General features: G+C 36.1%; 1 protein-coding gene across 1 annotated transcript in view; it reads left to right on the top strand.

The window, feature by feature from the left end:
• The window catches only part of LOC150091954 (uncharacterized), a 103,958-nt gene that overhangs the window by 3,692 nt on the left and 74,240 nt on the right, over positions 1-26,026 (top strand). Inside the window, exons 3-5 of the mRNA XM_090370434.1 lie at positions 1,697-1,938; positions 14,913-15,071; positions 20,542-20,853. Of these exons, the coding sequence (XP_090226560.1) occupies positions 1,697-1,938; positions 14,913-15,071; positions 20,542-20,853 (713 nt within the window). The remainder of the gene's footprint in view (positions 1-1,696; positions 1,939-14,912; positions 15,072-20,541; positions 20,854-26,026) is intronic.

The following is a 26,026-nucleotide window of genomic DNA, read 5'->3' as shown; positions in this document are numbered from 1 at the left end:
TTCTTCCTCTTGCTGAAATTACAAACCTGAGGAGGCATAAATTCAAATTGAGGAAAGACAGTTGTAGAGTTGATGCACGGAAATTTGTCTATTTGCCTTTAGCCACTGGGTAGTTGATTGCTGAAGAAAATTTCCATCTGTCAATGTGGAAGTTTATAGTTGAAATAAATTTAAGGAAGAACTGGACAAACGTTTAGAGCATATGGATGTGTGAAATGGGATTTTTTTTTTTTTTTTGGCTGATTCTGTATAAGCTTTCTGTCTTGTATCATATGCCTCTGCTAATGCTCTTTCTTATTTGGGAATCCCATAAAAAATACACTTTCCTGTGTTGTGTTAAATGACTATTTTTTCATTATAGTTAAGTATGATAGTGTATCAAAGTTATAAGAACAAAAGAATAACTGGTAAATGATAAGTTGTATGTTTCAGGAATAACTGATAAATGATATGTTGTATGTTTCATGCCCATTTAATTGGCTCATGTTCTTCTTTAACACAAATAAAAGACAGCTAATACAAAAAAAAAAAAAAAAAAAATTACATCACACAGCAATGAATGAGGTTCAAATAATATGGGAACTAGTATTGATTCTCTAAGAGATGAACTGAGTGAACTAAGAGATGAACTATGATTTCTGGTTTTTTTTTTTTTTGTTGTTTATTGTTACATGACTATAAGTGATTCATTTAATTAAATTGATTACAGACTAATTTATAATTCCTGTGGGATTCAGGTCCCTTGCTAATTCATAAAAATTCCATTCATCTTTCTTGACTGTCACTAAGATCACGAGGTCTTTTGACATCCATTTTGGTCTATACCTGAATGTTATCCTTTTTTGGTATAAAATGCTCAGTAACTCCAAGAATAATTTAGTATTGGTATTAGCCATGTGGTTCCAGGAAGCCAAAGCGGTGTTCAAAGCGGTGGAACAAAGGGGTGCTCTTACGAAGAAAGGCTTAAGTTTTGCAAATTACAGTGTCTGGAGACTAGGCACCAGCGAGGTGATCTGATAGAGGTGTATAAAGCCTTGAATGGTTTAAGCATGCTCAATGCTGATGGGATTCTTCCTCTAGCTCAGAAAATTCACCTGAGAGGGCATAAATTCAAATTGAGGAAAGACAGATGTAGGATAGACGTGCGGAAATTTGCCTTTAGCCAGCGGGTGGTTGGTTGGTGGAACAGACTGCCATCCCTTGTGGTGGAGGTTGATAGCCTAAATAAGTTTAAGGCTCAGCTGGACAGGTATTTTGAACGAACAGAGGGGTGAAGTGGAAGTGGGTTTTTTTTTTTTTTTTTTTTTGGCTGATGCTGCATAAGCTTGCTTTCTTGCATCAAATGCCTCTACTAATGCTAATGCTAATGCTAAAGCCTTTCATTTAGTAACTGTTATTTATGTGTTATTCATCACTGGAAAATTCAGTTGCTTAAGTGAGCTTGAAGTGTGTGATTTACCATAACTGTTAGTTTATACTTATAACTAATATTATCCATTCTTAATTTTTCCTGTTCTCCAAATAGTAGAATAAGCAGTTCATTTTACCACAATGTAGGAAAGTACGTGTATGGTTTTGTATTTATAAATATTTCTGCTTTTGAATTTCTCTAATTTTTATTTACCACTTTTTAATAAATGATTTTGTATTTTTTGTTGTTTATGTTCAAGGTTTCAAAATATAGTTAATATTATAGGAATGGTGTTTTGAAATCAGAGCGTGTAACCACTGTGCCTCGTGAACAAGGAATAGTCAACTTGAAAGGAAGTCGCATTCATGGCATTGCTTTAAGCAGAGTTCTTCAGGGAATTTTGATAGGCTTAAGAGAAGGTGAAGGTACAAAGCAATTTTCAGACATTTTGGGTTCAAACAAGAATTTTCAGAATATTGACTTTAATAAAAGGACAATTAAGCCTTTATATGCTACTACGATATCAGGTAAGAGAAAAGATATCACAGGAAACAATATATGATATGATTTGTGTTTTTTGTAGTTATTATGATCACAATTTTAGAGTCCTCCACTTTTCCCTTACCATTGATAAGCAAAGATTTCCTTGCAACTGTTCTTTTTAACTAGAGCCTTCTCTTAATCTGCCTTAACATGCCTAACTCCTGGACTAATTTTATTAGCATTAGTAGTGGCAAATAATGCTACTACTAAATACTAATGAAAGAAAGCAAGCTTTATACAGCATCAGCCAAACAAAAACACTTCCCGTGTGTCACCTGTCCATTCCTTCTAAGGATTTCTCTAGTTCTTTGTTTAATTTATTCAAATGCCATCCACTTTGACAACATCAGATACGAGTTTATTCCAGCAATCAACAATCAACTAGCCACTGAAAGAAAGTAAACATCTCTATATCTACCATGTACCGTGTAACCATTAGCATTAAAGCTTACTCGATCCGTTCAGAGCCTTAAACACCTCAATCAGATCTCCTAGTCTCCAGGAACTACTGTAGTTACTCATGTCTCCCTTTGATTCCCTATGTGAACTGAGAGTACATTGCACATCTCAATAGGAAGTTCCCTGATTAAACTATGCACATGCAATAGTCTACATACTTTCATAATCATGGCCAAATGTTTTCTTATCTCTTTTTTTGCCTCCTTTAATATAACTGGATAGATATCATTCACTCGAGGTTGCTTTTTTCCTTTAGCTCCACAACTTCTTCTCCACTTTTCTCTCAGTTATCACAAAATCATTCAGCTCCTCACCAGAATTTGACTCACTTCTGGTATCCCCATCTCTTGTTTGTTTGTTTGTTAGTTATTTGATTTTTAGGAGCATTAGCAACTAAGGCCATATTGCTCCGGGATATGCGGTTGTCATTCCTGACCTGTCCGCATCCTCTGTATTTGGTGGTGACGGGTTCGAACCCCGGTCTAATCAAGAAGCGTGTGCTACACACTGCTGCTCCTTCCCACCTGGCTACGGAGACGCCTCCCCATCTCTAAAAAAATTCTCATGTGTGAATGCAGATGCAGAATACCCATTCAGTATAACAGTAACTTGAGCAGTATCATCAACAGTTAATCCATTCATATCCATTGGACCATTACCTTACCTCTGTGACTTGATTGCAGACTAGTTTATATCTTCTGAAGGCATCTGTATCACCTGATAATTTATATGCATTTCTTACTTCCCTTTTTTTTCATTCTTGCCTTTTTTCTTCATTGCCACAAGTCTCATCAGTTCATCTGATATTTATTTAGATCTATGCCTTGAACTGTATCTCTTAATTGGTATAAAAATTACAATAACTTCTATGATAACAGCCCTGAATGCTTCCCATTTAGAATTTACTGATGATGGTAACTTCGTCAGTTGATCCCACCCACTACATAGAATTTAAAAACTGTGTAATCAATGTCACCTTTATGAAAGCAAAAGCCTTTGACATTGACAGTAGTTACTCCTTTAAGTAAATCCCACATCAATACTTTGTGATCAGTGCCACCAAGTGGGTCTTTTATTTTCTGTTTTTGTTTGTCTAACATGCTGATTTGGAAAACATTCATCCAGTAAATCCCACGAAAATCTTGCTATTGTATGAGTGACCAACCCACAATGCTCAGTCAGTATCTGGAACATTAAAGTTCCCTATTACAAGACATTCTGATTTTCTGGCCCACTCTATTACTCTGTACAATTGTTCATTATACTTATCACAATCATTAGGTTTATAACACACTCCCACCCTCATTTTTGTTTTCCTAATATTTATATCATACTAAACATAAACATTGCCCAGCATTGGATTGGATGCACTTGATTTTATATGCTTCTTAACTAAGATAATAATACTGCTCCCCTCCTGTCCTGTCTTCTCTGTCCTTTCTATACACATTGTATTAAAATACTCAACCGTTCAGTCTGAGTGACACTGTCTCTGACATCCCCATGATGTCTGCATTTGATGATTTCATTAGTACTTCAAATTCGTCGAATTTATATACTATGCACATGCAATAGTCTACATACAAGTATACATGAACTGTTTTTACTTTTAATAATCCCAACACAGCCCATATATTTATTTACTTGCTCCATGAGTACCCTCCCCCCAGCAGGTCTTGAAATCCCCGAGATCCTGCTTTCTAGGCTGCTGCTTGTCACAATGGAGGTTAAGCAAGCTATGGAAGGTTACGGGAAGTCTCTGGACAAGGGCGCCTCCGTAGCCAGGTGGGCAGGAGCAGCAGCAGTGCGTAGCACACGCTTCTTGATTAGACCGGGGTTCGAGCCAGTGACCACTAAATACGGAGGATGCGGAAAGATCAGGGAATGACCACCGCATATCCCCGGAGCAATATGGCCTTAGTTGCTAATGCTCCTAAAAACCAAATAACAAACAAACAAACAACAACTCTGGACAAGAATGCAGAAAAAAGCTGTAAAGACTTCTTTATTATGTAACTAGCAAAAAAAGAAAGGGAAAGAATCGCACTGATCCACTAGATATGAATGCTTTATCTGTTGATGATCCTGCTCGGTTGCTGACAAACTGAATAGGTATTTGCATCTGCATAAACACAAGCAATTTTTTAGATATACTTGAATATCAGAAAAGCATTTGATACTCTTTCACAAAAAAGTCTGCTATACAAATTGGAACAATGTGGCATTATGGGAAAGTTACTGCTATAAATAAAGGGATAGTTGGATGGTAGAAGACAGAGGTTATCAATGGGCACTGCTCTTCTTGAACTACTGTTATTAGTGGAGTTACCCAGGGTTCAATGCTAGGCTCGTTGTTTTTCTGTATTTATTAATAATATTGATGAAGACATATCAAGCTTAATGTCTTAGCTTTGCAGATGATAAGTAGGTTGGCAAGGTGGTCAATCACAATAATCAGAGTATGCTATGCAACAAGTTGTAGACAAATCAGCTAGATGGGCTGAGAAGTGGCAACTGAAGTTTAATATCGACAAATGCTAAGTACCTTATATGAGCAGCATTGATCCCTGATTAACATACAAACTGTATAGTATCCCACTCAGGGTAGTAGAGAGTGAAAATAACCTCAGGGTTATTTTCACTCCTGTCTGCCAGGGCAGCTCATGGCATTTTGTCAACAATTTACAGAAACTTTGCAAGCAAGACTACAAAGCTGATTATTCTATTGAATAAGGCCATATCTTGAATACTGCATACTGGTTGGTTTAGAAGCCTCATTTTAGAAAGAGGTGCAGAGAAGAGAAACAAATTGGTAAGGTGAGCAAAAGGGTGTTCATATCAGGAAAGGCTTCATTTCTACAATTTCAGCATCTGGAGACTAGGCACCTACAAGATTTGATTGTGTTTAAGGCCTTCATGGATTCAGTAAGCTCAATGGTGATAGAATCCTTCCTCTTTGCTTGAATTACATATGAGGGGAGGTATAAATTCAAATTGAGGAAGGATGGAAGTGCGAGAATTTGCCTTCAACTAGAGGGTCATTAGTTGCTGGAACAAACTTCCATTTGGCATTGTGGGGTAATTTGAATAAATTCAAGGAAGAGCTATATAAACTGTTAGAATGGATGGACAGGTGAAACAGGGAGGTTTTTTTTTTTGCTTTTTTTCTGATGCTGTAATTGAGCTTGCTGTAATATAAGCTTTTTTTCTTGAATCATTGGCCACTACTAATAATCCACAGGGTCCAGTAAATATCTGGAAATTTAAAGTCCCAAATTATAAGACATTACTGGCCCACTCTATATATTCCTACAGTTGTTTGTTATACTCATCACAATCATTTGGCCTACAACATAGATGTGCGGAAATTTGCCTTTAGCCAGCGGGTGGTTGGTAGGTGGAACAGACTTCCATCCCTTGTCGTGGAAGTTGATAGCCTAAATAAGTTTAAGGCTCAGCTGGACAGGTATTTCGAACGAACAGAGGGGTGAAGTGGAAGTGGTTATTTTTATTTATTTATGTTACTTTTTTTTTTTTTTTTTTTTTTTTTTGGCTGATGCTGCATAAGCTTGCTTTCTTGCATCAAATGCCTCTGCTAATGCTAATGCTAATACTCCTACGTTTTTTTGTTTTCCTATTTTTTTTCCCCCAGTGCTTATGTCACACCAAACTGACTCTATATTGCAGTGGCCACTCATGTCCACTGAATGCACTGCCTTTGATTTTATGCTCCTCACCTCCTGTCTTCTCTGCCCTTTCCTTATATATTGTACTCTTCATATTCAAATTCTGAATCTCTTATATCTGGGTGACACCATGTTTGATAACCTCACAATATCTTTACTTTATGACTTGATGAATACTTCAAATTCATGAAATTTTTTACTGTGCTCATAGCATTAGTGTACATTTAAATATACCTGAACTGTTTTTACCCTTATTAATCCTAATGCAACCATTTATTTGCTTGTTCCATTAGGACCTCTAGCAGATTGTGAAATCTCTGACACCTTGCTTTTCAGGCTGCTGCATGTTCCAGTAGAACCAGTAGAAAAAATCACTTTCACCTCTGCTTGCAACTACTGTTAATCTTTTAGTCTATGTGTTTCTCCCCCCAGGCTAACACTACCTCAGTAGCATCAGCATATATTCTTGCACCCCTTCTATTTAAGTGTTTCTCATCACCATAAAACTACTCTCTTTATATTAACATGCATTCTATGTTATTAGCCTTGCTCGGTCTCTTCATCACTGAATTTATTGACAAGGCTCTTATCATGTGCGCTCTCCTGTTGTGTCCAGGCAGAATTGCTAGCACTTTGAATATCAGTCCTAACCCACAGCCTTTTTTTCAACATTTCTCTATACTTGTTAATTAAATCCTTAAATCTCTACTCTTAATTCATTAGTACTAATGTGTAGAACAATATCACTTTTGTGCCCTTAAAAGATGATAGCTGCTTTATATATCATCATTAACTTTATCTTATGGCAGACATACCCTGGTCCTATTCTGCATTTCCTTTTTGCATAATATGTTTCCCATTTATATGACAATCAAGTTACTAACTATAGCCACTTCTTGTGGGACCAAGGATCTCTGCTGCAGAGGATGTCATGTTGTCTTATGCTGGAGTATGGACTCAAGCATTTGAGGTGGGCAGCTGATTGTTTGATGGATCCCTCTCTTTTAATCCTTTGAGGACATCAACTCTATCCTTCAAGCCCTCATATAATCCAGTCAGAATGCTGAATTTGCACTTAATCTCCTCACAGACCAAGGATCTCTGCTGCAGAGGATGTCATGTTGTCTTATGCTGGAGTATGGACTCAAGCATTTGAGGTGGGCAGCTGATTGTTTGATGGATCCCTCTCTTTTAATCCTTTGAGGACATCAACTCTATCCTTCAAGCCCTCATATAATCCAGTCAGAATGCTGAATTTGCACTTAATCTCCTCACACTCTTTGCAGTGAACATGCACACAAAAACTTCCCTTATGGCTGTATCGTGTCCTGCTAAAGACAGTTTAGCAAAGAGGCCACAAGGAGCATATATGATATAATCCTAATTCAATTAGGGAGAACTACCAAAGATAGTTCTCCCCTGAACCCAAGGTATGATTTTATTCAACTTTAATTTAAAAACAACTTGTCAAACTAAGAGATCAAAAAAGAATAATGCTAGATTAATCCCACTTATATGAAGGCAATTCAAACAATGTCAAACTACACCATTTTAGATTATGTTACACAATACATCATAAAATTATGTTATAAGAACGTTTGTATTGAATAAATTTATAATTTATAGGCTGCAAAGAATTTAAAAACTGTATTACAGACTAATTTATAATTTTTAAATTTCCGTGCCCTCCATGAACATTCCATGCATCTTCCTTAACTGTCACTCTGATCATGAGGTATTTTGAATGTTCATTTTGGTCTGTATCCTTCACATTGTCCTTTCTTAGTATAAAATGCTCAGTATTAACATTAGTAGAGGCATACAATGCAAAAAAGCAAGCTTATGCAGAATCAGCCAAAAAAAAAAAAAAAAAATCCTCCCATTCCACCCCTTCATTCATTCCAAATGCCTGTCCAGCTCAGCCTTAAATTTATTTAGACTATCAACTTCCACAACAAAAGATGGAAATCTGTTCCACCAATCAACTACCCACTGGCTAAAGACAAATTTCCGCACATCTATTCTACAACTGTCTTTCCTCAAAGATTATATCTAAGATCTCTAAGTATCTCTAAGATTATTTTAGTAATAGTATTAGCCATGTGTTCAAGGAAGCCAAAGACTTTTGCTGCACCAGCCATAAAAAAAAAAAAAATAAATAAATAAAATAATAAGAAAAATTCAAAACAATCAAAAAATAAAAAAGTAAAATAAAATAAAAATTCATTATTCATTAGCAAAGGCACATGATGCAAGAAAGCAAGCTTATATATCATCAGTCAAAAAAAAAAACCCTTATTTCACCCATCCACTCTCTCCAAATGTTTGTCAAGTTCTGCCTTGATGCCTTGAATCTATTTAAGCTATCAACTTCTAATTTCCATCAACAAACTTCCATCTGTCTACAAAGACAGATGGAAGTTTCTTCCACCAATCAACCACCCGCTGGCTAAAGGCAAACTTCTGCACATCTATCCTACAACCGTCTTTCCTCAATTTGAATTTATGCCCTCTCAGTTGATTATTCTGAGACAAGAGGAAGAATCCCATCGGCATTGAGCATGCTCAAACCATTCCAGGCTTTATACACTTCTATCAGATCACCTCGCCGGTTCCTAGTCTCCAGACACTGTAATTTGCAAAACTTAAGCCTTTCTTCGTAAGAGCAACCCTTTGTTCCATTCACTAATCTTGTTGCCCTTCTCTTTACTCGTTCCAACACCTCTAATCCTTCTTAAAATGAGGCCTCCAGACCTGTATACAGTACTCAAGGTGTGGCCTGACCATTGCCTTATACAAGGGGATAATCACCTCCTTATCCCTGCTAGAAAAATTCCTGTATATCATTGACAAGACACCATGAGCTACTCTTGCAGACCGTCTGCACTGCTCAGAAAACTTCATATCTGCCTGCACAATTACCCCCAGGTCCTTTTCATCCTCTGTTATGTTTGTGTTATTTGGTTTTTAGGAGCATTAGCAACTAAGGCCATATTGCTCCGGGATATGCGGAGGCCATTCCCTGACCTTTCTGCATCCTCCATATTTGGTGGTGACGGGCTCAAACCCCTGTCTAATCAAGAAGCGTGTGCTGCGCACTGCTGTTCCTTCCCACCTGGCTACGGCGGCGCTTTCATTCTCTACAACTGTCATTGTGGTACCACAGAGTTGATACGTTACTCTGGGATTATAGGCGCCTCCGTAGTCAGGTGGGAAGGAGCGGCAGTGCGTAGCACACGCTTCTTGATTAGACCGGGGTTCTAGCCCGTCACCACCAAATACGGAGGATGCGGAAAGGTCAGGGAATGGCCACCGCATATCCCGGAGCAATATGGCCTTAGTTGCTAATGCTCCAAATAACAAACAAACTCTGGGATTACTGCTTCCCATGTGTAGTACTTTACATTTGTCAATGTTAAACGTCATTTGCCACCTCTCAGCCCATCTGCTGAACTTTTCTAGATCCTGTTGCAGCAGTGTACTGTCATTAGTGTCATTAACAACCCTGCCGACCTTCGTATCGTCTGCAAACTTGGACATTAAGCTTGATATACCATCATCAGTATCATTTATAAATACAGAAAACAACAATGGACCCAACACTGAACCCTGAGGGACTCCACTAATAACATTAGTCCATGAAGAGCAGTGTCCATTGATTACCACTCTCTGTCTTCTCCCACTCAACTATCCCTTAATCCATAGCAGCAATTTGCCTCCAATGCCACACTGCTCCAATTTGTGAGCAGTCTTCCGTGTGCAACAGTATCAAAGGCTTTTCTAAGATCCAAATATATGATATCAAAGTTATTCTTTGCATCCAGTTCCTTTGTGACTATGTCATAGTATTCAATCAAATTGGTCAGACAAGACTTCCCCTTAACAAACCCATGCTGTGTCCGAGCTATAACTGAAGTCTTGTCTAGATGATCCTGCAATGCTACTTTAACCAGTGCCTCCATTAATTTCCCTGGAAGAGAAATTAAACTAACAGGTCTGTAATTACCTGTGATCCTCATTTGTGGATTGGGATCACATTTGCACACCTCCAGTCCATGGGTACCTCCCCTGAGTCCAGGGAAACTCTTATAATTATGGCTATGGGTTTGCTTACTTCTTTTGCCACCTCCTTTAATATAACTGGATAGATTTCATCCACCCCAGGTGCCTTTCTTGTGTTTATCTTCAACAATTTCTCCTTCTCTTTACTCTCAGTTATTACAAGATTATCTAGCTTACTGCCAGAGTTGAATACACCTCTGGCATTCCCCTCCCTGAATAACTCTTCATGTGTGAATGTCGATGCAAAATATTCATTCAGTTTGTTAGCCACCTGAGCAGGATCATCAACAGTTGAACTGTCGATATCAAGTGGACCAATCTGATTCATCCCCTTCCTTCTAGAGTTTACATAACGAAAAAATTCTTTGCTGTTTTTCTTTGCATCCTTTGCCAAAGATTTCTCATAATCTGCCTTTGCCTGTCTAACCTCCTTTGTAACTTTGTTACAGACCAGCTTATATCTATCATAGACTTCTGTGTCACATGTTAATTTATATGTATCCCATGCATTTTTCTTCTCTGTCACATGTCTAATTAGTTCATTTGACATCCATTTAGGCCTAAATTTTGAGCAATATTTCTAAATAAAACTATCTAGGTGTTTTCTTCCTTATGCAGGTACCTCTCCAGCTGTCCTTTCAGTTTCAGCAATTCTGGGGAAAGTAACAAAACAATGAAAAATACTGAAGCCTATATTAGTTGACCTGTAGTAGTACCACAGAAAAGGATAGGTTGGCCAAGGCTGAGTATTAGATCACATTCGCTAAAAGCAAAGAATTGGGACAAGGAGTTTGTCACATATGTGATTACAATGAAGAAGAAAATGAATCAAATTGGACCCGTGTGTACTGGGTATAGGAATATCTTAGATTTCCCAGGTTATGTTGCTGATGAATTGAATAAATGCTTTGCATCAATCTTTATTAAAGAACTTTCCATTCTCAGAGGTTTGTTAATTGATCAAACTTTAAATTCTCAGAGGATTTTTTAATTGAGATATTACTTCACTGTACAGTAGCAGTTTAAGGCCCCAAAAATTGAATGCCACATTTTTGGGACCATAAAGAAGAATATCTTTGGAGCCAATATGGTATAAGGATACATGATTATATATACCCATTTGTATAAAATTTGAGGAAAGTTTTTTAATTAATTAACTTTTAAGTTCACTGCAATTGAATTTCTCAATGTCAAGAGTGTGCTGTTGATATCATGCTTTAGATGTAGTAATCCTGGAGCTGTACTAAAATCTGAGGCCACAAGTGGCTACTTATTCTTAGACTTACCACTGTACACTGAGTGGACAGAAATCATGGAATACCTACCTAGTAAGTGTAGGCCCACCTTTCACCCAGATACGGACAGTGATATGGTGAGGCATTGAGTTCACTAGTTCACAAAAGCATTCCACATATTTCCATCCATGCTTGCTGTCCATAATTCCGTTGCATTCCTTGGTGGAGGATCCAAAGCTCAAAATCCCAAATATGCTCCACAGGGTTCATGTCCAATGAACAGGGAGGCCATTCCATGATGGTAAAATCTGCAGAATGCTCTTCACTCTTCGAACCGTGTTCTGGTTACCATGGCTCTGTAGGGAGGCACATTGTCCTGCTACAATAGTCCATTGCCCTGTGGGTGCATGATGACCATGAAGGGATGTAGATGGTCTGCAAGGATGGACATGTAACCTAGACTATTCAGAGGTGTGTCTAGACATACCAGAGGTCCCAATGTGTGCCAGTTGAACACACCCCAGACCGTTAACAACCATCCAACTCCCTGAACAGTTCCTTATTGACATGACAGGTGCATAGCTTCATGCGGTTTCCGCCAGATACACACCCTCCCGTCTGCTCAAAATAACTGTAAACGGGACTCATCAAACCAGGAAACTTGTCTCCAATCATCCATCATCCAGTGCCAATGTTCTTTCAGCCAGTTGAAGCGTAGAGTCCTGTGTAGTGGTAAATAAATGGCCAGATTTATCCACCACTTTTCTCTGCCCACAGTGCTGTCCATGATGAGATGTTATTCTGGAAATGGCATATTCCTGATACACCCTTGATATTGTTGAATGGGGATAGTGCAACTGTACCATCTCCATAATAGAGTGATCCATGTGTTGGGCACCTGCTATCATCCCTCTTTCAAAGTCAGTTAATTCACGATGTTTATCCAAACTGACATTGAAATACCGTCTATGTGACTGCAGTGATGCTGTGTACCTATACCTGCCAAGCATTGGGTTTGTCCACTAGTAAGAGGGGTGGTAGCGTCGCATTGCCCAGGAACCAGGTATCCTATGAATTCTCTCCTTTCAGTGTAGTACACAGTGAAAAAATCTATGAATAAATAGGAGATATTGTAGCACACTTTCTCCTAATGTATATTTTATTCGTAAAATCTAAACAGAATATGTAAGATCAGAAGTTGTTATGATTATAATTTTAGTGGAAGTACAGTAGTCTTCTTTTTCTTGATTCTGATTTGTCAGATTCCAATTTTTGAGGGACGTCTGACTTATTCCTCTATTAGTCGGAAGGGATCATAAAACTTAAAAATGGACTCATAGAAACACAACAAGAGTTGAATTTCTACAAACTCCTAAATCAGACAATAAAATATAAGAGCGGGAAACATCAAAAAATTGTACATAGATAATAAAATTTATTAACCCTCATGCACACAGATTCATGAGTCAAAGGGAATTTTCGAGGACTTTGCACACAGACAGTTGTGCATGGCCACTCTGCTGGCAGTTTTGATTCTGCATTTGTTGTGAGCTCTCAAATGTTTTATGGAACATTATGTTGCAGAATGTGTGGAAATAAATTCAAGGAAGAAATAGATTAACTGTTAGAGAGAGAGAGAGAATAGACAGGTGAAATGGGAAGTGCTTTCTTTTTTTTTTTTTTTGTCTGTTGCGTATAAGCTTCTTGCATCATTTGCCACTAATACTACTAATACATTACAAATGACTGATATGGTATCCGACAGCCAGTTCTCTTTTAAACTGCTTAGCTTCCCCCCCACCACTGCAACACATATTGGCTGCTACTGACATCTGACTACTGACACCTTAGCACTTTATTATCTGCTCCTTTTTTTCATACAACCATTCAGACACTGTTTTCCTAGTGTCAGAGGAGTATCAAAAATCTTTCAAGCATATAGTACATACATTTAGAGGTATAAAATATAAGGATAGCGTATGCTTTTAGAGGGATGATGTAATTTTTTTTTTTAATGATTATGTTTAAATAGATTACACACTTGAAAATTGAATATATACAACGGATACAGAAAACTTTCAAACATTCCATTTCAATAGTAATTGACCTTTTATAATATTGAGATCAAGGCGTATACAGTAAGTTGCTAACATACATAAGAGATACATTCCATGACTTCTTTCATAAGTCAAGTTTTACGTAACTTGGGAATGACTAATAAAATTGCTACAATATCCCTGATATGCCAAAATTACAAAAACCACATATCCTCAAAAGAATGAAGAAAAATAGTTATTTATTTTTCAATTAATTAGTTATATATTTTTTATATATTTTTTTATATATTAGTTATATATTTTTAATTAGATCAATTAAAACTGTCCCCAGATAAAAACTTCATCTGGGAACAGTGAAGTAGCCAAAGTGGCACATAAGAAAAGAAAACATAAAAAGCAGAAAAAACACATATTATTGTACTGTAAAAACTGATATGTATTTTGTATCCTTGGTTATTATAGTTGACTTCATTGGTGCCAATCCCTGCACTGCTTCTCTTATTCTATCTTTGTCCTATTAATTGTGTTCACCATTGACAAATCTAAATTCCGCATGATACTTGTTAATGTGTGACCATGTTCATACATCCTTATTATTTTAATTTTCTGATCCAAATCAGTCGCTTTCCTTTTCTTGGTAGATTTATTAGTACCGCTGTCACTTATTCTCTAATGGTCAAAATGATATTTTGAATATCATTTTGAATAAAGAACACTATTATCACCTCACATGAGCTCCATGCTCATATTTTACTAAAGGGCATTTTGGAGGTCACTACCATAAAACAATAAAAACAATTTGCAGTTTCCGGTTTATTGGGCTTTTCTGTTAGTGAAATCTATTATAAACGGGTAGTAAATTTGATCTTCTTGCATTTGCAATAATATCAATAGCTGGAATTTTGTGGGTTTTTACATTATTATGGTGAAAGGTGATTTGTACCCTTCACTGAAATCTTCAGTCACATAAAAAACAAATTTTCAGAATCTTCTCTTCATTCCTATTTTTTAAGCTTCCTAAACTTGTTACTCCGTATCTCACACTCGTGCAACTTGTGCATGCTGCGTCATTATTGATTGCTTATTTTTTTTACTGTTTAAATTTACGTAAGTCCGAATTAGTAACCTGGGCTTATGTAAGCCAGAGATTTACTGTATTTGAAAGGACATAAAAATAAATAAGTGAAATAATGTGATTAATACAATGAATATTTATTTTTATCAAAATTATTATCAAAATTTATTTTTTTTTCACTTTAGTTTTTCTTTAGTTCAAAATGGGCATAATTTCATCCTTTAATTACCAAATGTTTCGTGATATTGCTAATTTTTATGAGTTAAGTTATCAGTTATGATCATTTCAGGATTGCACTTTGGAGATGCTGATATTAACTAGATATTATTTTTAATGTAACTGGATAATTTATTAATTTAACTGTATAATCATTTTTGTTTGCAGATATTATAGCTGTGTCAGCAATGTCCAAAGGACAATTTGAATCCTACTTGGGTAATGGATATTGGAATTCCTCATTATGCCCAACATTTTACAGGTTGGATAATACCCAAACTGCACGTGTTCATGGTACTTACTCTCTTTTACGAGGAGGTCTTGATGGTAAGTTATTAAACTTCTTTTAAAGAAAAGTTTAATTTGATTAACCTTAGAATTCACACTTGCTGTTATGTTCAGATTCTTTAGTAAATTCTCTACTGCACTACAAAATGTGTCAGATGTTTCTGCTATCAGTCTACTAAATGATGATGTAGCATTTTTGACTGCTGCCCTCTTGCTGCATTTGCCTTCTACAGTGTTCTCCTCAGAAAATTTCCCAGCTGGGTAGCATTATGAAATAGCCAGATGGGGAAGCATAATACTTCGCAATATTATAAATTTTTCTGTTATTTATAAATTTGATTTAAGCAATCCAGAGCAAAAATTAATTGCGTAATTTAATATTAATGTTAAATTAATGGCTTAATGTCCAAGTTTGCAGATGATACGAAGGTTGGCAGGGTTGTTAATGACACTAATGACAGTATGCTGCTGCAAAAGGATCTAAAAAAGTTGAGCAGATGAGCTGAGAGGTGGCAAATGAAGTTTAACATTGACAAATGTAAAGTACTACTTATGGGAAGCAGTAACCCCAGAGTAATGTATCAACTGTGTGGTACTACACTGACAGTGGTAGAGAATGAAAAGGACCTAGGGGTAATTGTGCAGGCAGATATGAAGTTTTCTGAGCAGTGCAGACGGTCTGCAAGAGTAGCTCATGGTGTCTTGTCAATGATATACAGGAATTTTTCTAGCAGGGATAAGGAGGTGATTATCCCCTTGTATAAGGCAATGGTCAGGCCACCTCGAGTACTATATACAGGTCTCGAGGCCTCATCTTAAGAAGGATGTAGAGCTGTTGGAACAAGTACAGAGTGGGCAACAAGATTAGTGAATGGAACGAAGAGTTGCTCTTACGAAGGAAGGCTTACGTTTTGCAGATTACAGCGTCTGGAGACTAGGTACCTGCGAGGTGATCTCATTGAGGTGTATAAAGCCTTGAATGGTTTGAGCATGTGCAATGCTGATGGGATTCTTCCTCTTGCTCAGAATAATCACCTGAGAGGGCATAAATTCTAGGTGGTAGATGACTCTCATCAACCAGTGCAATACCACCACTTTGCTTATTGGAGGCTTGAAGTGGTGGAATCCATGTTTAGTCACCAGACTAAGTTCCGGTCAATCCTTCCCCATCTCTTCCATCATGCAGTATGATTGATGACTTTTGAGGTTATGATGAACATTGTGGCGAGATCCAATCTTCCTTACATTTCGAGGGTACAGCTCTAAAATGGTGTTCGCAAGCTGCCCACTAGTTAGTACCCGGACCAAACCTATTGGTAACTCCCTAGGAGACTTCCGGATCAACTAGTGTATAATCTTGCTACCTCTACTCTGCTAGATAGTGACTGGATGGAGTCCAAGTAGTGTGTATGCGGGGGGCATTGTCAAGGCCATGTTATGTCAAGGATCTGGGTATATTCTTACCACATGTATGCCCTATCCAAAAATTTCATTACTTCATACAGCATGTCCCACCCACTTTTTTACTATTGAATACACCATGAATTGTCAAACTAATGGAGTAAGTTTATCTGTGAAAAGATCTAAACCTCCCAAGCACTTCCTAATTCATTTCACAAATATACGTGGTCTGAATTCCAATCTCAACGATGTCCATTTCCACTTGCAGTCTACCAAACCCCATGTACTTTTTCTGACAGAATCAGTTGATTCAACTACTGCTTATCTCAGTTGCCCAAATTATTCGCTGTACGATTCCTTTCGCCTCAAAGGTAGTACTTGTGCATATATCTGTTCCAATATTCCCTGTCAGAGACTTGGTAATTTGGAATCTCCTCTTTTAGATCTTCTCTGGCTTAAAATCTCTCTACCTCATTGTGTCAAATTCATCTGTTGTCTCTACCGTTCTCCCAACTCCACTAATCACTTGGAGCTCATTGGCTTCCTCTCTTTGCAACTTGACTTTCTCCATTCCAACTTTCCTAACAGTGAGGTAATTTTCCTTGGTGATTTTAATGTTCACAACTCCAGCTGGCTTCCGTTTTCTAGTCACACTGACCCAGCTGGTCGAGATTTTCACAGATTTTCATTTACCTACAAGAATACCGGACAATCCTAACCATGCAGCCAACACGCTTGATTTTTTCCTCACAAACAATCCTTCTAAGTACACGGTTGAAGTGAGTGGTCCTTTAGGCACCTCAGATCACAACTTGGTGATTGTCTCTTCTCCAATGGAACCTTTATCTCATGTCTATTCCCAACATCGTATTGTTTGGCATTACAAGAATGCAAATGGGATGACCTGCGAGATTTCTTTTCTTCTTATCTTTGGTCAGATTCCTGTTTCAAAACTTCTGATGTCAGTGTTTGCTCAGATCATGTCAGTGAAATCATTCTTGCAGGAATGGAAGCCTTTATCCCACACTCCACTTTAAAATCTCGTCCTTTATCTAAACCTTGATTTTCCAATAAATGTGCTAAGGCTGTTCAAGAGAAGAACAGTGCATATCGTAATTGGCTTGTTTCTAATTCTTCAGTTTCATTTTCTGCCTACACAAAAGCTCGCAACAATTGTAAAGCAGTTATTAATCAGTCCAAACTAGAGTTTGAACAGGCTAAGAGTAGAAAACTTGCTTCTTGCCCTAATGGTAGCTGAGCATTCTGGTCTCTTGCCAAAACTACTGGCCGCAACTTTTGCCCATCTCTGCTCCCACCTTTGTCCAAACCAGATGGTTCTGTTGTCACTTCAGCCATAGGATTAAGCTGACTTGCTAGCATCCCAGATCTTGGTAAAACACCTCCCACCATTCCCAACACGTTCCATTCAATGCCTCCTGTGGTCTTCCGTCAAAAGGATGTCAGAAGGATTTTGACCAATCTTGATACTAAGAAAGCTCCAGGTCCTGATGGTATTTCTCCACTTATTCTCAAAACCTGTGCTCCTGAACTTACTCCTATTCTTTGCCGCCTTTTTTCACTTTCTTATTCCAAAGGTGTTTTTCCTTCTGCTTGGAAATTTGCTCATATCCAGCCAGTTCCTAAAAAGGGTTACAAATCCCTCCCATCCAATTATCGTCCCATTGCAATTACTTCTACACTTTCTAAAGTAATGGAGAAATCAATTAACCGCCAACTCTTAAACTACCTAGAAACCTTCCGTCTGATCAACGATCGCAAGTATGGATTCCGTAAGTGTCGATCCACTGGTGATATTCTGGCTTATGTTACCCATTTATGGACTAACTCAATGGAAAGGTTCGGGGAAACACAAGTAGTTGCTCTTGACATCTCAAAGGCTTTTGATCATGTTTGGCATAAAGGTCTTCTAAACAAGCTTCCATCTTATGGTTTGCCAACTGTTTTTAGTAATTGGTTATCCAGTTTTCTCTCTGATCGCTCACTGAGGGTGATGGTAGATGGCTCTCTGTCTTCTAACTTCTCCACTAATGGTGGTGTCCCCCCAAGGTTCAGTTCTTTCCCCCACTCTTTTCCTCTTGTATATTAATGACCTTCTTCCATTGACTGGAAATCCTATCCATAGTTTTGCTGATGATAGCACATTACCTTCCACTTTCCATTTTGAGAAACCTTGCCCAGCTCAATCAGCTTCAACTTCTCGAAAATCTGCTACCAGTTCCTTAAATGCTGATCTCCAAGTAATTCTCCAGTGGGCAAAGACAACTTAGTTGATTTCAATCCTTTTAAAACTCAGTCTTGTTTAATATCTCGCAAAAAGGATTCTTCTGCTCCTATGCTTATCGTTGGTGACATTCTGATTTCTAGGCAAAATGATATATCTCCTTTGGGGATTACTCTGACTTCTAATCTCTCTTGGCACAAGCACATTACAAATATTGCTTCCTCTGCATCTAAAAATCTTGGTTTTCTCTTTCGCTCTTGGCATTACTTTTCTTCCAAACAGCTGTTCACTCTGTACAAATCACAAATCCGCCCTACCATGGAATATTGTTCCCACATCTGGGGTGGTACCCCCAAAACCTCTCTCAGGCTTCTCGATTCCGTTCAGAAGAGGGTAGTTAGGTTAATTAATGATTCATCTCTAACAAAGTCTCTCCACTCACTGTCTCATCGACATTCTGTTTCTGCTGCATGCCTCTTCTACAGATATTTCCATTGGCACTGTTCTTCTGAATTGGCTTCTATAATTCCCGTTCTCTCTTTCAAAACAGTCTGAACACGTGCCACCACCAGCCATCATCCATTTACTGTCCAACTTCAAACTCACAGAACCAACTTTTCATCTTCCTCGTTTATTCATTCAACTGCTGTTGTCCGGAACAACCTTCCTTCATATGTATTTCCTGAAAATTACAGTCTACAGAAGTCCAATGTCAACAAATATCTTCTTTCTTGTTCTCGGCCTCCAATCCAAGCACGGTACTAAGTACTATAGGTTCTAATGTCTCTCGTGTTTGGGGTTTACATAAAAAAAAAAAAAAAGAAAAAAGGGGGAAAAAAATTCAAATTGAGGAAAGACAGTTGTAGGATAGATGTGCAAAAGTTTGCCTTTAGCCAGTAGGTAGTTGATTGGTTGAACAGACTTCCATCTTTTGTTGTGGAAGTTGATAGCCTAAATAAATTTAAAGCTGAGCTGGACAGGTATTTGGAATAAACGGAGGAAGAAAAGGGAGCGGGTTTTTTTTTTTTTGCTGATGCTGCATATGCTTGCTTTCTTGCATCGTATGCCTCTACTAATGCTAATGCTAATTATATGCTCCTGTCGCATTAACTTCAATCGCATAATATGTTTGAATCGATATTGATTGAGATTGGTGAGCAGTACCATATGGTACTGCTCACCAATCAATTTTTTTTTTACTTTTTACCATATGGTACCACAAGAATTGCTTAAATTTTAGCCAGGCGGTCAATTAAATTCACTGGGCAGTGTACCAATTCGATAGGTCCTGGGGAGAACACTGCTTCTAGTACATAATTACTTTTACCCATTCAGACTTTCTCCTCATTATATTTTTAGTGCTCTATTCCAGATTTGTCTGCTATGCTTTTTGCATTATGGAATCACTAATAATAGATTTATGGATATCCATAAATCCCATTATATATGGCTTATTTCCTCATCTTGTCTTCTCACTTGAATACTCTGATCTATAAATGCACCTATCATTTATAGATTTGTATGAATAAAATAAAATTTCATTAATTTTTTCTTATATTATTCATACTTTTCTTATAATGTGTAGATTCATGGTTCCTTAACAGTCCTGAATCTAAATATTGGTATCCCCAAACAGTAATTAATTGTGCTTTAAATTTTAATCATATTGATTAAAAATTTAATCGTATAATATTTTAACAATACTGTTTTCTAATGTTATAGTACTTAAGCTTTTATGATTGTTTTTCATCTTTTTATTTAATTGTTATTTCACGAAACCCTTTGCTTGTTACCATGAAGGGTGCTGCATATGGCAAGGCATACAATAAAAAGTTCTTCTTCTTATAAATTGCTTCTGTTTTACAGGTGTCATCTTAGGAAAAGAAATTCAAAATATTATAAGAAATCGAAAGAATCCTAAGTTAAGTCAAATACTTCGCATGTATTACTTAAATCAAGGAGGCATTCCAGAAGTTAATGATGGTTCTGTCTGTAGCCGGAAAAGTAACTTTGGTAGCATCACAGATACACTGAGGGAAGAAGTCAAGAATTATGCTACTTTGTACTGGTATCTGCTTTCTCAGCAAACAGAACTACCACCATCTGTGGAAAGCAATGTGGATGCAGCTTTCAGAGCTGTTCAGCAGCGTCAGAGTGATCTGTTTGATATTATTTATGGCAAGTATTATTTTTGCTTTTACTTGGATCATTAGAATGTAAAATAATTTTTTTTTTTTAATAATAGAATAAATCAGCACATGAAAAATTTACCCTATGAAAATAAATTTGTTATTTGTGGTTATTATAAGAAATCGAAAGAATAAAATAATAATTTGTTTCAGAGTTTATACAAGAGTTTATACTGTTTCAGATACAGTAGGTATACAAGGTAGCTCCATATTACCTGTAAACTAAAAAGAAATAATAATGAAAAATAAAAATAAAATAAAAAGACCATGATCCGATCAGTACTGTTACCTACTTTTGGCCCACCCTGTATATCTATATATGCGTATGCATGCATAATCCATTAATTTAAAAATTAGTATGAAGTTACAGAAGTAAATCTGCATGAAACACCAAAGAAAATATACTTTTTTTAATCAAATCATAATTTTATTGACATAAAGCATATTTTATAATACATAATAAAATAAGCTTTATGTCAAGAACTTTAGTTCCAGATGAAGTTAATAACTAACTAACTTATTCTTCAAACAGGCCTCTGGGGTTGGGTAAATTCATATTGTGATTTTAAATGTTTCTCACCAACCACATATTAAAATAAGACACGGAAACTGGAATTTTAAAAAACTGTGTGTTTACTACTATATTTTCAATTAAAAGAACTTTACAACTAAAAAGAAATAACATACATAAAATATTTAAAAAATATATATATACATAAAATAAAATACATTAAAATACCGGGTTAAGAGCGATAAAACCGACCGTAGCTTTCGAAGGCTCCTGCCTTCTTCTTCAGCGGTCAGAAGGCAGGAGCCTTCGAAAACTATGGTCGGTTTTATCGCTCTTAACCCGGTATTTTAAGGTATTTTATTTGATGTATATATATATATATATTTTTTAAACATTTTATGTATGTTATTTCTTTTTAGTTGTAAAGTTATTTTAATTGTAAATATAGTAGTAAACACACAGTTTTTTAAAATTCCAGTTTCCGTGTCTTATTTTAATACGTGGTTGGTGAGAAACATTTAAAATACAATACTAACTAACTTAATATTGTACCAGAACCTCTTGTTTGAACTTATTTGGTAAATCTGTGTAGTTTGAGTACATAAAAAGAAATTAAAATCATGAAAGCTGTTAAATTAAACTAAAAGCTAACATTCTGAAATACTAAAAGCAAATCATGCTCTATTTTTTTTTTTTTTTGGTTTATCATTGCTAGATGCCTAAAACACTTCCAGAAATGTTAGCATTGGTTTAAATACATTATCACCTTCAGGTATTAAACAGAAAAGGTGTAAATAGATGTGATATCTTTAAAAAGTGGGATATGGAAAATCACATGACCTCATATGTGATGGAATATGATTATGATGGAATGATTGTCTTCTCTCTTGCTTATTGTGAAAACGTTGATAATGCTTGATTGATGTGGTGATTTAGATCAATGAGTGCTTAAAAGGAAAAGCCATAAACTGATTATTCCTGATTTGCTACCACTTCTTCGACATCTTGTTGCTATAAGTACAGATACAAGATACTGAAGAAATGGTAGCGGATAAACAAACTAAGACAGAACAAAATTTGTTTAATTTTAGATTTGTAAGTGAATGCAAAAGTAGCAATGCTACATTAGTGATAGATGATTATACCACAAAATATATATATTTCTTAGGAAATAAAATATACATTTGTTCTAATGCAGGAAGAAGTACTCAGTTTTTTAAATTTAAGACTATAGATATTATACCTCAACAACATGCCACTCAGAGATCATATTAAATCTTTGAGTGGCATAAATATTTGCATTTTGTGGTATAATCAATCATCTACCTCTTCTGTAGTGTTTTGTTGCTACCTTTTGCATTTACTTACAATTTGGGGGGGGGGGGGCTGATGCTACATAAGCTTGCTTTCTTGCATCACATGCCTTGATTACTACTACAAATCTAAAATTGAACAAATTTTGTCCTATTTTAGTTAGTTTGTCCTCTACCATTTCTTCAGTGTCTTGTATCTGCTCCTACAGAAACAAGATGCTGAAGAAGTGGTAGGAAAATTGGGAATAATCAGTTAATGACTTTCCTTTTAAGATCTAGTTGATCTAAATCACCATATTAAACTTGAACCTATGATCTTATATGAAAGGGGAGTGTGAGGAGGGAGGGGGATCTGATTGAAGTGCATAAGACTCCAAAGGGAATCATGCAGTGGTACTCTCACTATTATGAAAGTCAAAATCCAAGGAACACAAATATAAAATCTTAGGAAGAAATAGGAGGCTGACCTTTGAACAACAGAATGGCAATTTATTTATTCAAATAAATTGCCATTCCATGGTAATTTATTTGAATAAGTCGAATAATTCAAATAAGTTGAAGAGTTTGGTGATATTTAATATAATTTGGATAGTCATTAATCACTTTTTTGGTGATAGGAAAAGTATGGGTTACTCGAGAATTTATTTATTTATTTTTTGGCATATACAACAAAATTCTGCTTCCTCTCTTTATTTAGCCATTCTAATATTAATGCTGAAATGATGATTGCTTGCACCTGTAAGTAAAATCATGGATTTGATACCCTTTTTCACTTACTGAATACCTGAATGAAGCTGCTATAATTCAAATTATGAAAAAAGTATTATCTTCAATTTTTACACCAATGTTATTGCTTATGATGTTAAATATATATTTTAATAACTAGAAATATATTTTAAAAACTGAAATGATGAAATATTAATTATATTCAGAAATATAGATATAATAATAATTTTTAAATAGTCATAATTTTTAATTGAAGTTTTTTATATTTCTTTTATGTCGAAGAAGAAAATGAATGCACAGAATATATACCAGAGTTTAGGGGTAAGTTATATTTTCATTCAAAAATGAGTTTATTTTTTAAAACTTTTAAATTTTATTTATTTACAACAAAATAGCACACAGTTATTCCAAAGAAAGAAACATTGAAATAGCTTTGCATTTGGAACATCAACCTAGTACTGGCTACATCACCTTCAGAGTATAGCACATCCTGGATATGTCATGGCATAGACTCCATGTGGCACTAGGGGAAGGGGAGTACACAGGTATGGATATTTATGCCCACTACACTGCATTCCACACTTGCCAGGGGTTAAATGGTACCAGATCTTTGCACTGAATGACTTTCTGGTGTTTTGGAGGTAGATAGTTTGAATAAATTCAAGAAAGAACTAGATAAACTGTTAAAGGAGATAGACAGGTGAAATGTGGTATTGGTGTTTTTTTTTTGGCCGATGCTGAATAAACTTTCTTTCTTGTGTTATTTGTCACTAGTATTCAATAATTTCCTCAATAAAGATATCATGCTTTTTCATCTGCCATTCATGCAAATTTCCAAAATTGAAGGAGTAAATGGATATTTGCAATTTTTTTCATATGGAACAAAGTTTATAGACCAGATTTATCCTGCATATATGCATACTGTCCTGTGAACCAAAAAAAAAAAAAAAAAAAAATGTGAATGTTTCATATGTTGTGGATACATATGTTTAATATGCATAATCTGTGGTTAGCACTTGTGGATGCATTTCATTCAGTAAAGAGGATTTTATCCAGTTGAGGAAGGCCCATCCTATTGATGACATTGTATATTGGCTTATAGAGATAAAGTTGTCATAATCCTACTGCATAAGGCAATTGTAAATCTGCAATTGGAATACTGTGTTTAAGTATGGAGACTGCACCTAAAGAAAGACATTGAAAGGCTTCTTCAAAGGGTCTAAAGATGCACCTGGTGAAATTGATAAAGGGGCATCCATATGAGGAAAGATCTTGAATATGTGGGCTACAGAGTTTAGTAACTAGGCACCTTACAGGAGACCTGACTGAGGTGTACAAGGCACTGAGGGGAGAAAGTAAAATGAATGAGGGTGATTTTTTTCACTGTTATAAATGCTTTCAGAACTAGAGGCCATAATTTCAAATTACAAGGGAAGAGATTTAAATGAGATTGCATGAAGTTTTCAACCAACAAGTTGCTAATTAGTGGAATCAGTTACCTTCAATGGTTGGTTGAGGGTGGATAGCTTGGGGAGATTCAAAGGTCCATTGGATAAATACCTATGTGAGGAGGGAGTCAAATCAGTGGTTTGTTTTATTTTATAATTTATTTATTTTATTTTATTATTATTTTTTGGGTGGTGCAGCAAGAACCTTGAGCTTCCTTGCACCATATGGCTAATAATAATATTAAAAAAGCTGATACTAACAGTGTATATACTCATTATATGCAGCAGAGTGTAATGAGTACAGGCACTCCCCAACCTACACAATACTCGACTTACGTAAATTCAACTTTATGTAAGTTTTTGCCAGCCGATGCAAATTGAAAAAAAATATGGAAACATATTTTGAATCTTGTAGGAATAAATGGAGGTATTGTGAAAATATTGTAATGTGATCCCAATAACACATTTTTTTTTTCTTTTTTTTTTTTGGTAATTTGTTCCAAGATCTCAGAAGTTGAAATTTTTGCTATGTAACTAAGTTATTTATCTCTCAAAAAGATCATTTTTATAATGGAAATTGTATTAGTTTTACATAAATTTATGTCAAACACAAAAATCACTTTTAACACACGGCCAACATGTTTACAAACACTATTATTGGCTAAGAGGAAAGGCTACATGGTCTCACCAGAGAATGCACTCCACTTTCATCATTATCATATGTTCAGTTATAAGAATCAATTTTGAATGCCTTTGTGATATTTTTCTAAAGCACATTTCTGGAGGTCACGGCCATAAAACAATTTGCACTTTCCAGTTTATTGGGGTTTTCTGTTAGTGCAATCTATTATAAATGGGTAGTAAACTCAATCTTATTGCATAATACCAATAACTGGAATTGTGTGGGTTTTTACGTTATTATGGTGAAATGTGTTTCCCCTTCACAGAAATCTTCAATCATATAAAAAACACAAATTTTCAGAATCCTCTCTTCATTCCTATTTACTTATTACAATTATGAAGGGAAAGCGACCAACGGAAAGTGCAAGCGATGGCAGTGCTAGGAAATTAAACAAAATTGATTTAGAAATGAAGATGAAAATGATTAAAAAGTAAGAAGCAGGACAAAATTTGTCATCTATTGCATGGGAATTAGGTCTCACT

This window comes from Mastigoproctus giganteus, chromosome 1, assembly GCF_048544385.1.
Source record: "Mastigoproctus giganteus isolate SK-2022 chromosome 1, ASM4854438v1, whole genome shotgun sequence".
In the NCBI taxonomy this organism is placed as follows: Eukaryota; Metazoa; Arthropoda; class Arachnida; order Uropygi; family Thelyphonidae; genus Mastigoproctus; species Mastigoproctus giganteus.
The sequence above is the reverse complement of the archived record's forward strand: the minus strand, read 5'-3'. Positions and strand labels throughout refer to the sequence as shown.